The sequence below is a fragment of the Simochromis diagramma genome, unplaced genomic scaffold (genome assembly GCF_900408965.1).
Source record: "Simochromis diagramma unplaced genomic scaffold, fSimDia1.1 OVJJ01000602.1, whole genome shotgun sequence".
Taxonomy (NCBI): domain Eukaryota; kingdom Metazoa; phylum Chordata; class Actinopteri; order Cichliformes; family Cichlidae; genus Simochromis; species Simochromis diagramma.
This window is the reverse complement of record NW_024387040.1, coordinates 4,725,249-4,737,045: the sequence shown is the minus strand read 5'-3', so window position 1 is coordinate 4,737,045 and position 11,797 is coordinate 4,725,249. Positions and strand designations below refer to the sequence as shown.

Sequence of the window (11,797 nt, the reverse complement as noted above, 5' to 3'; positions counted from 1 at the left end):
GGTCTTGTCTGTGTGTGCGCAGCAGCGAGGAAGAGCATCAGTGGGTGTTTTGGCTTCTTACCCTTTCATCACTGATCTTTAGCACCTTGGTGAGGAAGAGCAGCAGCAGGTTGGTCCACGCTTCTCTGTGGCTTTCTGAGGTCAGGGCCAAGAAGTATGCTACAGCCTCGCTGCACACGCTACACGAAAGAGAAGAAGAAATCTGGATTAACACACCGAACAAGCCTGGAAGTCAAATATGAAGTCAAACATAGAAAAGTGCTTCTGATTCCTGTGTTGTTTTCTAACGTACTGTAGCAAGGCAACATCTGCATCCCCCGCCTCACTTGTCACATGAAAAATTGCTGCAGTGAGGATGATGAAGGTTGCTCTAGCTCAACGACTGCTAATTAAAACCCCAGACTGAAGCTGGTATGAAAACAATTGGATGTTTTTCTCCACACTTAAAGCTCAAGGAAAACTGAAGCCACCTTTTTGTCTTTGATCCTGCAGCTGCCTGACAACATCCACTTCCTCCTCTCCTCCCTCCTTCACACTCACAGCTCTCCCGCCTCTGTGACTTAATGGCCACCCAAATCTGCTTTGGTCCCTGCGCTAATCAAACTAGCATGTGAGCTGCGTGGCCTCTGGTAAACCGAAAAAGTGCTTGTGTGGAGTTCAGAAATAAGCCTGTGCTGCTGATGTGGTGCTTTAAGTGACACACAGCAGCATTTCAGTGAATTAGGATCTGCATGCAGGCACTAGCCTCCTCCACCCGCATCCATTCTTATCTCCTCTCTAATAATGAATGCAACTAGGAGAGACGAGCAATGATTCTGCTTCATCTTGACATCATCATCAATATGAAGGCGAGGCAGGGAGAGAAATGGGATGACAGCAGTGTGTGAGGCGTTGAATAAAGACAGTGTGATGACAGCAGTGCTGACTGAACAATGAAACATCTTATGCGCCGATTCCTTTGGATCCAAACATCACACAGCATCCACTTCAGACAACCTCAAAGCTGCTAACATGCTGGGCCTTCGCCACAAGTAACCGACTACAGTTACCGAAATTTCAACAACCCTCCCTAATGTCATAGCGACAACAGAACAGCCCTTTCCTTCAGACGTCTTGGGCTTCATTTGACCAATAAAATAGTTTATAACTACAGAATAAATGCAAATAGACTCACGTACACTTAGACGAAGGGTTAAGCCAGTCCTTTTCCTTATAGCCTCTAATAGATTACTATAATAATATTGAGCCAATAATAAGATTTGGGATGTTTACACTCAGCTCCACTGACTGCCTCAGTAGATGCAACGTTACCGCTGTCCATCAGGATAGCATGCGGTCCTTACTTGAGCAGTCGTCTCTGGACCTCCTCCCAGGCGTCCCGGCGGCTCTCGTCTGTGTACATGCGAAACAGGATGCGCAGCCCACATGCCAGGCTGCTGGTCTCCTGCTTCAGGAGATTGGGCTTCGACTTTCCTTTGAAACCTTCAAAATGAACACACGCAAGCAAGTCTTTACAGCTCAGCACATCGAAGTTTTCGAGTTTTTGTCTGTCAAACCTAAAGAGACTCGAAACCGACTTGGTGTTACTGTAATTTTTGACTACATGATCAAAAGCAAAGGAGAAAAGATGGAGCCCATGTTCTCTCGCCCTACCTGCTTTCCACAGCAAGGTTCTTTGCTCGTTGTTGGAGTTGAAAGCCTTGGCAAAGTGGTGCGAGTCCAGCAGGCAATCCAGCAACTTAAAAAGCTGCTCAGAGGTCAGGTAGCGATACATTCCCTGGTCCTGGGTCTCCACGGAGACGTCTGCTGAACACACAGCATCCCGCTGCGAAAAGACAAATGAATGATGCATTACTTTGTAACACAAAAACAAAATACGGCCGCATTTCTACGCAGGAGTGGGAGAAAACAGCTGTTTGTACCTGAGCAGCTGCAAAGTTCTCCGCATCTTCCTTCTTACTGGTGGCGGGGAAAAAGACGATGTTGTCGATGGTCTGGATCAGCTCCAGCTGCACGACGCACTTTATGAGTAAAGCCGAGAATAAACGCTGCTCCTGGATCTCTGTGGGATACGCAAGGGGGGGGAAGTTAAACAGAAAATGTACGCAGGCAAAAAACACACAGGGGTCAAAAATCTCTGAGTGAAGTGGCAGACTGACTTGTTTGGGTCCTACTCCTTGGACCGTCCTCGGTCACGCCTGAGGCTGAGCTGTACTGACTCTGCCGACGATTCTCCATCGCAGCTCTGTCGGAGCTGCTGATGGAATGCTGGTCATCAGAGCGGGACTGGATGTCCAATGACTTCTGGGAAACTGAGTCCTGGGAGCAAAGTAAACAGAGGTACTGCTATAATGCAAGAGCTGTACGTGTAAATCAATCAGTTATAGAAAATCTAACTTGTGTTCTCGTTTTAAAAAGGAAAGCAAAAATGCAACAATTTCATCACCTGCAACAAGCAGAGGAAAGAAATAATTAGTGATATAAATGAAAAATACCAGCTGTTTGTCAGGCAGGCTCTGTGTTGATAAGTGCTCTCCCTCTGCCCCCGCTGGTCTCCATGTTAAAAGCCTTTGAGACAGGAGAATTAGTCATTCAATAAAACCCAACAAATTCATCTTTTCATGCAGGGTAATAAACAACATCCAGCTTTCATTATAGAAAAGTACCAGAGACGGCCGGCCGATTAAACCAACCAAGGTCTTAATTTAAAATCCATTAAGATTTTTAACTTAATTATACATAATCTGAAAGAATGTGATTACACTGAATTGAGAGTGAAACATTAAAATCTAGACGCACAAAGCGAAAAATTAAGACTTTTATTCTTTAATTCGATCTGCCGCTTTCATTTTGCAACTAAGCACTGCTATAAGAATAACCGCAGGGATTAAATGCTGCATTCAAAAGCATGGGTGTGTTTTTGGCAGCAGCTTACGCGTGTGGGATTGTTGTCTTGAAGATGTCCAGCATGCAGTTACATGTCTTGTCCCAGGTTTCTGGGGAAAACTTCTCTCCATTAAGGATGACCACATTCTCTAGACAGTTTGTGCCTGAACGGGCGAGCTGCTCATTATCTGCAGAAGAAGAAGATAAGAGGAGGATGAGGAGGAGGAGTGGGGAGAGATAAGGAAACGGTGAATTGGAGAGGAGAGATGTTTCCTTATATTGCAATACCTAAGGGACTAACTGTGCAGCTAAACTACTTGACACTGACAGAAAGGGGGTTTTCACTGGTCCGGCCCACCTAAGTGAGCTGCACACCTCCCTGCCCCTTTATTCTGCCACTTTTTAGATAATTCTGCCTGTAAACATTAGCCAAAAAGAGGGATGTGCACTCACCTTGCTGCACACACCAGTAGAGCTGAGCAAGGATGTCATCCAGCAGGACGCCATTGAGGGACTCAAAGTATTGGGTGAAGACATCGCAGATGGCGTAAAGTGCGTGGTTGCAGGTAGTCGTCATCCACTCTGCTTTCTGAGGGCGCAGTGAGAAAGTTTCAGCATGAGACCAAAAACAAATATACTGGGAGATTAAAGATTGTGCTCTGACATTTTCCGAGTGCATCTGGCTGAGCCGTTCAAACACAGGATGTGAAGCAGAGGATGTGGATGAAAGCGTTATTGTGTACCTCAGTCTGTTGCTCGGGCAGCTTCATGTTGTCAAAGATCCTGAAGACAATTCTGAACAGATCCTGCCACCAGTGCTTTTCAAAGGTGTGCCCATAGGTCTTCATCACTTCAAACATCACTGTAAGCCCCCTGGGAAATACGCAGACATACACATACACATTTTGTTTTTCTTAATACTATAGATGATGTGTTTTTAAGTCTTTAAAGTCTATAATCTAGCATTAACTCCAGCTGTGCAGCAGGATTATGCAGAACCCCATGCAAATTTTCCATTTCCAATCAGCTGAAATGTGAAAGCGTTTTAAAAGCACACTTGTGCATACAGGTACCCACCCTATAAGCTCCTAAACAGCAAGCTAAAAGGTAAATCCCGCCTACCTGGTCCTGACATCCAGTTTACACCTGTTGATGATGCAGGAGAGCTCAAAGAGAATAGGGAACCAACCCCGCACCCACACACGGTCCTCGGGCGCTACATTCATATCATCACTGGTGTAGTCTTTGAAGGCCTGCCAGAGAAATAAGAGCCATGTTCACCACTGCACCATTTCTGCCTCAGGAGACAATTAATCCTCCCACACAACCATACATATTGTTCATGCCCCTGGTACGCACTGCACATGTTCTCAAGTTATTACGTCAAGCACAAGAAGGAGGTGTTTTTTGCAGACAGTAGTAGATGTAGGATAGATTACAGAGCTACATATATATTCATAATGCTAATGTCATGTATCTTAAATGCATTATCTTTAATAGTGTCTCTATATTGATGTCTTTATTATGACTTGAATTTTTTTGCTGCTTCAACCAACCATTTATATTCAGACTGAGCTGATGCACAAGTCGGTGCATTTTGCATCATAATCAATCACAACACGCCTCCCGTACAGTATTAAATTAAGCGATCTGTATAAGACGAGGACTCGTATTGACCTGTGGCCTATCTGAGACGTATTTGGCGCAGTGTCGGATGAGGCGGATGGCTTCCATGCTGGTGTCTGGGAATGAGGCATTGCAGGCAAACTCTGACAGACACTTCACGGCATCCTGGAAGGAGTCGATTGTAGCCGCAAAGTGCTTTTCAAATACATTCGCTAGGAGGCAGACAGAGGAGGGAGCAAAATTAGAAGAGTGGTGGGGGTACAGGGGAAACGCAAATTAAATCAGTCTGCTGACTACAAGGGAAATGGAAGTGGTTAAGGATAAAATAAGTTGGGGAGGTTGTTGGACTTACTGACGATATGACCAGTGGTCTGGAAGGCCAGCTCCACGATGCTCTCATCTTGGTCAGAGGCAGCCAGGTGGAAGACGGAGAAGATGTTTTTCCATCCTGAACGGATGTTCGCTGCCTGGGAGTTAACCATCTGGGCGATACAGCGCACCACCATGTCTCGGATGGTGGGAGACCTGAATGGGAGACAGAGTAAAGAGGTGAGTGATGAAGCAGAAGGAGAAGGGGTCAAAACAAAGAGGAAAAAGAACAGGAAGGGAGGAGCCAAAGGCAGCACACAGATGAAGACGCAAAATAGGAGGAATAAAGTAAACAAATATTTAGTATACCACATACATAGTATATGTAGTAACATCCTGTTATACAGTTTAAACCTTCTGTTTAAGGATGGAAGCCAATCAGAAGCAGTCTTAGGATATTTTCACACCAATGGTTTGTTTACTCTGGTCCAAATCAGTTGATGAGTTTATAAACCTGTAGCTTTTCTTTAGTTTGGCTTCTTAACACATACAAAAAAAACTTACAGGTGTACTTGAAGTGTATTGGATAGATGTGTCTGGGGTGAGAGCAACAAAAGTACATACAGGAAGAAGGTGCTGTGCTCTGGACTGCTGGAGAACATGCTACCCCTGATGCATCCCACAATGCTAAGCATACAGGATGTGACTACAGAAAAGCTTTTAACCTCAGCCTGTAAGGTGCACGTGATAGTTTGGTTGGATGGAGGTCGGATCACATCCACGCCATAAAGACACACTCTTAAGGAGAGGATGGCCTTAAAGGAATAAAAGCTAACATAGCTTGTTTCAGGCATTGAATGTGTTAGAGTTATCACTGGGATGCCGGTGTGATAGCTCCCTCAGGACAAGGACTCCAGTCAGAGAGTGGGGCACAGAGAGTGCTTTCCAGATATACTTTAATGAACATTAACTGATTGAACAGCAGGCCAGTAGTACAGCAACTGGCATACTCAGTGAGAGTATAAGGGTGCGTATGTCTGTGGTTCTAAATAACAAGAAAACAGGGAGAATAATTACATGACAAATATAACAACCATTACTTTTCAACATCATACACCAATAACTAAATGCTCTGGCTTAATGAAATCTCACATTGGCATCTGTTTATCCAAAACAACAGAAAGGCCTAATATCTCAATATTAGCAAAGATCAGCAATTAGGTGGTCATCACAGCCCTCTAGTGGCCAAATAACCTAACTGATATACATGGATCTGACCTGTGTCAAAGGCTACATGCTTCTGCCAATATCAGTCGAATCTCCTAACATACTCCATATCAGGTACATGTCTTATAATGTGCTACCTCCTAATCTAAAACCCCTAAAGGATGCAAACAATATGTCAGAGTATAGATCAGTCTCCTCCTAGACCGCCTCAGTGGAGATGTATACTTTAGCAACATAATACCACAGACTTCTAACAACTTCCTGAAATTAACGGGTGTGTGTGTGTGTGTGTGTGTGTGTGTGTGTGTGTGTATCCACCCTATTAATTTAGGAATTGATCCTTAGAGCTACAGAGGTTCTGAATCACACTGGAAATCGCTATTCCCCCGTGCTTAGCGCTCCTCGGACTCTTAGTACGGCTGGACTGTCGTAAAAGCATGTGACATCATCACCCAGCAAACAATAACAATGAAAGTGAAAAATAAGGAGACTTTCTGACAGAATGCATCGAGGCACAATATAAACTAAATAAGCATTATTTTGAACTCTGGATGACAGCAAAGCTACTCTAGTAGAGTCAAAGAAGAAAAACATGGAACTGGTGCCTGCATAATTGGTCCCTTTTAAAGAGAAGAAAATGAATCCTGTCATTGATTTCAATTAGCTTTAAAGGCTCTTGATGACATCCACAGCCCTGTTCTCAGAGAGAATGATTATTCCAGCTTTGGCTAGAGTTGTGGCCTCAGTGAAGAGCAATCCTAATTGCTCCGTAGCTATGAATGAGCGAGGAGCTCTGCCTCCACTCACCATTACACACACCGACACAGGGGAAGGCAGCATGAACGAGCATGAGCGAGACACACTGCGCTGCAGGGTTTACGTGGCTGCCTGCCATCTCCTCTCTGTTGAAGCTCTCGGGCTGTTCAATCTGTGGGTGGATTTATACTTAAACTGCTACTCCTATTTCATATCAATGAAACGTGTGCTGTAACGAAACAGCTTTCCTCTTTGACGTGCCGCGCAGCAGCCTTTACGGGAAAATCGCTCTCATTTATAAATGATAGCTGCTTAAATTCCAGCCGAGATAGATTCGGAGCAAACGAGGAAAGAGAGGCTTTTACGTGAATTCACTGAAAGGGTAATGCAAAGAGACTGAAATGGGTCAGCTGAAATGCTGGGTTGCTACTCGTCCCCACGTGAGAAAGCAAACAACATGCCAACTCACTGCTACAGGGAGGAAGGAAGGGAGGCACAGAGCTGCAGATGAGGTTAAAGGGAGAGGTTTGAGTGCATTATTTCATTCTGTGCATGCGCCCAGGAACAAGGGGCGATTCCTAACTTCTCTTTACACCACCAGGAACTACAGATTTCCACTTGCAGAGTTAACGTGATCACTCACTCACACATGATTGCACTCCTTCTGTACCTGTTCTTCTTCATGATGTGCTCAAAAGGCCTCAGGAAGTCTTTCTGGAATCTGAAGTTAGCCAGCTCCCCCTTTTCCAAAAACTTCATGGACAGCTGCCGAAGAGAATCCACCGCGAAAATGGCCACATCTTCATTGGGATTGCACCCAACCTACACAAAGACAGAACAATATTGTTAACACTGTATTATTTTTCACATTTTTTTCTCCTAAATTCAGCGCATGATGTGCGGCTCTCTGAGAACACACTGTTCCTTTACTGAAAAGTAAGCCTCTAACATTTCTTGAATAAACTTTTCACATAACAGGCACTCCTTCGCCAAAATCCAGGTTGTAGCTGCGCCGTGAGACTCGAATCTTGGTGAGAGACGAGTCTTTGAATATCAAAATGCCAGAATTTGGCAACAATCGGTGTTTATCATTGCAAAACAGAAAGTGGGAGAGAGAAGGAAAACAAGCCTTTGTAGCTCAGTTCCTGCAAACCTTTGGGATAGATTTTCAAACCAACACTTTATGGAGAAACAAAGCTACCAAAACATAAATTTAAAAAAAATTAATTTGTATTGAAATATCTATAAAACCAGTGTTACTCACTTCCCCTGTCAGTGATCGTAATGTTGTGCCCGATCAGTGTATTAAGCTATGAGTTATCTAGTTCTCGCTCACCTTGTTAAAGTGGTCTCCAATAACCTCCCAGATCCTGGACCACTGCAGCCTGATGCGACCCATGTTGTAGTAGGAGATCTCCACTATCTTCTGCAGGCTGAACATACGTGGGTGTGTGGGCGAGGCCAGCTCATCCATGGACACGGCGCACAGCCAGCGCACGAAATCAACTGATGAACGGACAGAAAACGTTGGCAATGAAAAGCGGTTTGTGCAGGACGTGATTCATGCCAATTAAAAATAGCTAGCATGTACCTCTGCTTGTAAGCAATAAGGAAATTACATGTATAATAGTGGATCAGCTGGACTCACCTATTGCATTACCGTCCAGTCTGGTAGAACCTGTGAATATCCTGTACAGAAACACAAATTACTTAAGAGCTGCGCTGTATTTTCATTTCTTTTTACTCCAAAATAAAGGTAGATAAGAGGATGTGATCCTTGCTACGTTCATTTACTGCATGCTTAGTTTAAGGACGTTAAAGTCTACAAATAAACAAACAACAGCAGGAGGTGCATACCTGTCCACAGCCACCACCACACTCTGAGAGCTGGTCTCTCCGATGGACTCCTGAATGCTGGCAATCTGCTTACGGTCCACAGTCCCTCCAACTGCAGAACAAAACACAGATTGTTGTTTTGCAGGCTGATTTAGGCTTTAACATTAATCTTTGTGTGCATGATGCATTCAAATGATGATCGCTGACCTAGACCCAGGTACTCATCGCTGCTCTGCTCCTTCGTGCTCGCAATGAAGCCTTCTTTGCCCCGCACCGTCCCTGAGATGTAGCGTGCCTTGACCCCAGTACCAATCAGCTGAGCCAGCTCCAGCTGACTGATGCACTTCAAGATCTGCAAGGAGAAACAACAGTGAGGTATTTGGAGGGGAAAAAAAAAAAAACAGATGCAGAAATGTAGAAAGAAGTTAAAAAACAAGCAAGCGCAGCAAACTATCATATGTAGAATAAAGTGGGAAAAGGGTAACACCAAAATTCTACAAAATGTGAGCTATAAACAAAGTAAAGACAGGTCTCTGCTCTGTTCTAGATATACAAATTGATATCCCAGAGGAATCTGAGGCTCGGGAAAGATGATCATTTAAATATGAGATGAATTATAACAACACGTTCCTGCGAGCCAACACAAACGCCAGTTTCATGTGACATAAGTGGAGCGAACCTCATGCCAGGAGTTTCCCAGATAGTTTCCATCTGTGTGGGCCACAGTGATGAGGGTCTTGATGGTGTCAATGTTCTTCTGCTTCATTTCTGCAATGCCTGAGGTGGCTGTGAGCAGGGTGAACCTGGCCAGAGCCTGCACATACGCATCCCTCTCCAGCTGTGACAGAGGCAAAACAACAACAATGCTTTGTGTCAACGCGCTGCCAGGTCGGTAATACGGTACGGCACTAGTCCTACAAAACAGATTGCAGTACCTGAATGGAGAAGATGCACGCGATCCTGATTGCACAGCGGATTCCTTCAAGACACAGCGAGGCCACCTCAGTGTCGTCGCAGTCCTGAAGCCCCACGCTGAAGGCGGCCAGGAAGGGCGTCCATGCCAGCTGAGGAAACAAACAAACAACAACGGCAAGGATGATTTGTTTGCAGCTGTGTCTGTGCCCAGCTGTGTCTGAAGCACGTGTGCATGCGCTGGCGTTATTACCTTGAACATGGGTCTCACATGCTCCAGATGTGTGGCACTGGTGAAGGGAGCCTGCACGTGGCTGACGGCCTCCATCAGAGCTTTGGCCGTCTTAGCCATCTGCTCCATCTCCAAGTTGTACAGCAGGCGTCTCTGCTTCTCGCTGGCCACACCTGAGCAATAAACCCCAGACATTTTTTTTTTTTTTTTTTTTTTTTACAGAAAGTGGAAAAAAAACTGCAGCTTTTCTTTTAACAGCTGCCGCAAAGTGTAAATCAGAAGTGTTTTTCATAGAATAACTGATTTCTGATAGCTCCAAGCCTCATCCAAAACCATTCCAGCAACAACGATATCAAGTAAATGACTTTGGATAATATCTACAATCTCCTTTTTCATTACACCTTTGAGAACTCCTCCAGCACTGAGACTCACTTTGCTTGTTGGATTTCATGGTGAGCTCTTTTGTCTCCTTCATGGCGATCTTTTTCCCCGCGATCTCGTCGTAGATGGCTGAGAGATATTCCTCAGGTAGATCTTTGCTGTCATTGATGCCCCGGTTCATCTTGATATATTGCTCTTTTGTCATTTTATTCTTAACCTTTGCAGATAACAACAAGGATTCGGGTCAAAAGCTGCTTATTTAACTTCTGTGATTTATGCTGAACAGATATTTAAGGGAAGGACTGCTGTCTAAACACATCCCGAAGGCCGTTGCCTCACTGAGGCGGAGCGCTCACCTGTGGACTGTGAAGGTCTGTTGTCAACATAATGATTGAGTAGGCAAGGACATACGCAGTGTCAGCGCTGGCAAAGAGCGTTTGCCTGGGAAAGGGACAGGAAAGCAAGGGTAGGAGAGCAGATTAATTTAACAGCACGGTGTTTACTGACCACAGAGAACCAAACGCAAGCATTTCCAGAGTCATAAACTCACCCCTGGTTGCATTCAAGATATCTCGCCGCAAATTTCTCCATGAGCCGGTCGATTTTCTGGGCCTCTCCGGGCAGCCGAAAGCCCTCCAGGAACATCCTCAGCGCAGAGACAAAGTCTTTGCCCTGGAAGTCCATTTGATCCACGTAGGCGTACATCACCTCTTTATTGAAACGGTCATTATCCCCGAGGAATTCTCCCACTTGAGTCTGACAGAGCAAAAGAAAACAGAGGCTATGTGAAACGTGCCGCAACGTAAAACACATATTTAGCATTTGTCTGTGCTGGTTCTTATCTACTGCGTGTGTGGGAGAGTGTCTGAAATAGATTGAAGTTCTGAGATGAGATTTCTTTTCTAATGAGATGGAATGACCATAAATGTGCCAAAGTTTGTCTTTCTCTGGGAAATTTCTTAATATGCATGAAGCACCAAAAATACATTTGACAAACTCAGCACCAACATTTCTTTTCAGAAATAATCATGTGGGGTATTACCAGTTTTATGCAAACAACATTTTTTTCTACTGGGCTACAAATGCCAATTGCATCAGGCGCATGCTAGCGACAGCAGGACAGGATGTAGACTTTAATAGTATCCTACTGTAGCTGATCTGGGCTCTGTACCACAAAACAGGTTCAACATCTTTCCGTTATATGGATCCACTTACCCTAACATCGGGACATGAACATGATAAAGTAACCCAGGCTTTATCAATCTAGTGGGATAGGATTAGCATGTTTACATCAAAGGGAAGTGGTGCTGTTAGCTGGTAAGTTATGTGTAAGAAACTGTATTTATCACTGATCCTCATCGTTAGACCCTCTTGCTCTCCACACACAGGGGGTTTTTCCAGGAATGGATTTTTCTAGGCAACTGATTGGTCAGTAAGAGGCGATTTCATACCTGCTGATCTTTAATCTCAAACCTATCATTTTCCAGAGCAGGTTAGGTTGGCAACATGTTACCATGGCAATATAACCCAGCAAGACCTGAACCACCTTGATAGTCCTGAAAACTCAGGGTTAATCCTGAAGTTAAGATAGATTAGCCACATCCTGCTTCATAGGACAGGCTGTAGCGTTAG

General features: G+C 44.6%; 1 protein-coding gene across 2 annotated transcripts in view; it reads right to left on the bottom strand.

Moving 5' to 3' along the window:
• arfgef1 (ADP-ribosylation factor guanine nucleotide-exchange factor 1 (brefeldin A-inhibited)) overlaps positions 1-11,797 on the bottom strand; it is a 50,368-nt gene that overhangs the window by 1,762 nt on the left and 36,809 nt on the right. For both annotated transcript variants that reach the window (XM_040043783.1, XM_040043784.1), the window contains 23 exons: positions 10,716-10,921; positions 10,522-10,606; positions 10,217-10,382; positions 9,806-9,957; positions 9,576-9,704; positions 9,320-9,478; positions 8,848-8,992; positions 8,662-8,752; positions 8,453-8,493; positions 8,141-8,310; positions 7,475-7,626; positions 4,865-5,037; positions 4,564-4,724; positions 4,009-4,139; positions 3,630-3,759; positions 3,340-3,475; positions 2,936-3,074; positions 2,496-2,568; positions 2,160-2,319; positions 1,923-2,062; positions 1,654-1,825; positions 1,344-1,482; positions 62-179 (listed from right to left, as the gene is read on the bottom strand). In XM_040043783.1, coding sequence (XP_039899717.1) covers positions 62-179; positions 1,344-1,482; positions 1,654-1,825; positions 1,923-2,062; positions 2,160-2,319; positions 2,496-2,568; positions 2,936-3,074; positions 3,340-3,475; positions 3,630-3,759; positions 4,009-4,139; positions 4,564-4,724; positions 4,865-5,037; positions 7,475-7,626; positions 8,141-8,310; positions 8,453-8,493; positions 8,662-8,752; positions 8,848-8,992; positions 9,320-9,478; positions 9,576-9,704; positions 9,806-9,957; positions 10,217-10,382; positions 10,522-10,606; positions 10,716-10,921 — 3,168 coding nt within the window. The remainder of the gene's footprint in view (positions 1-61; positions 180-1,343; positions 1,483-1,653; positions 1,826-1,922; positions 2,063-2,159; positions 2,320-2,495; positions 2,569-2,935; positions 3,075-3,339; positions 3,476-3,629; positions 3,760-4,008; positions 4,140-4,563; positions 4,725-4,864; positions 5,038-7,474; positions 7,627-8,140; positions 8,311-8,452; positions 8,494-8,661; positions 8,753-8,847; positions 8,993-9,319; positions 9,479-9,575; positions 9,705-9,805; positions 9,958-10,216; positions 10,383-10,521; positions 10,607-10,715; positions 10,922-11,797) is intronic.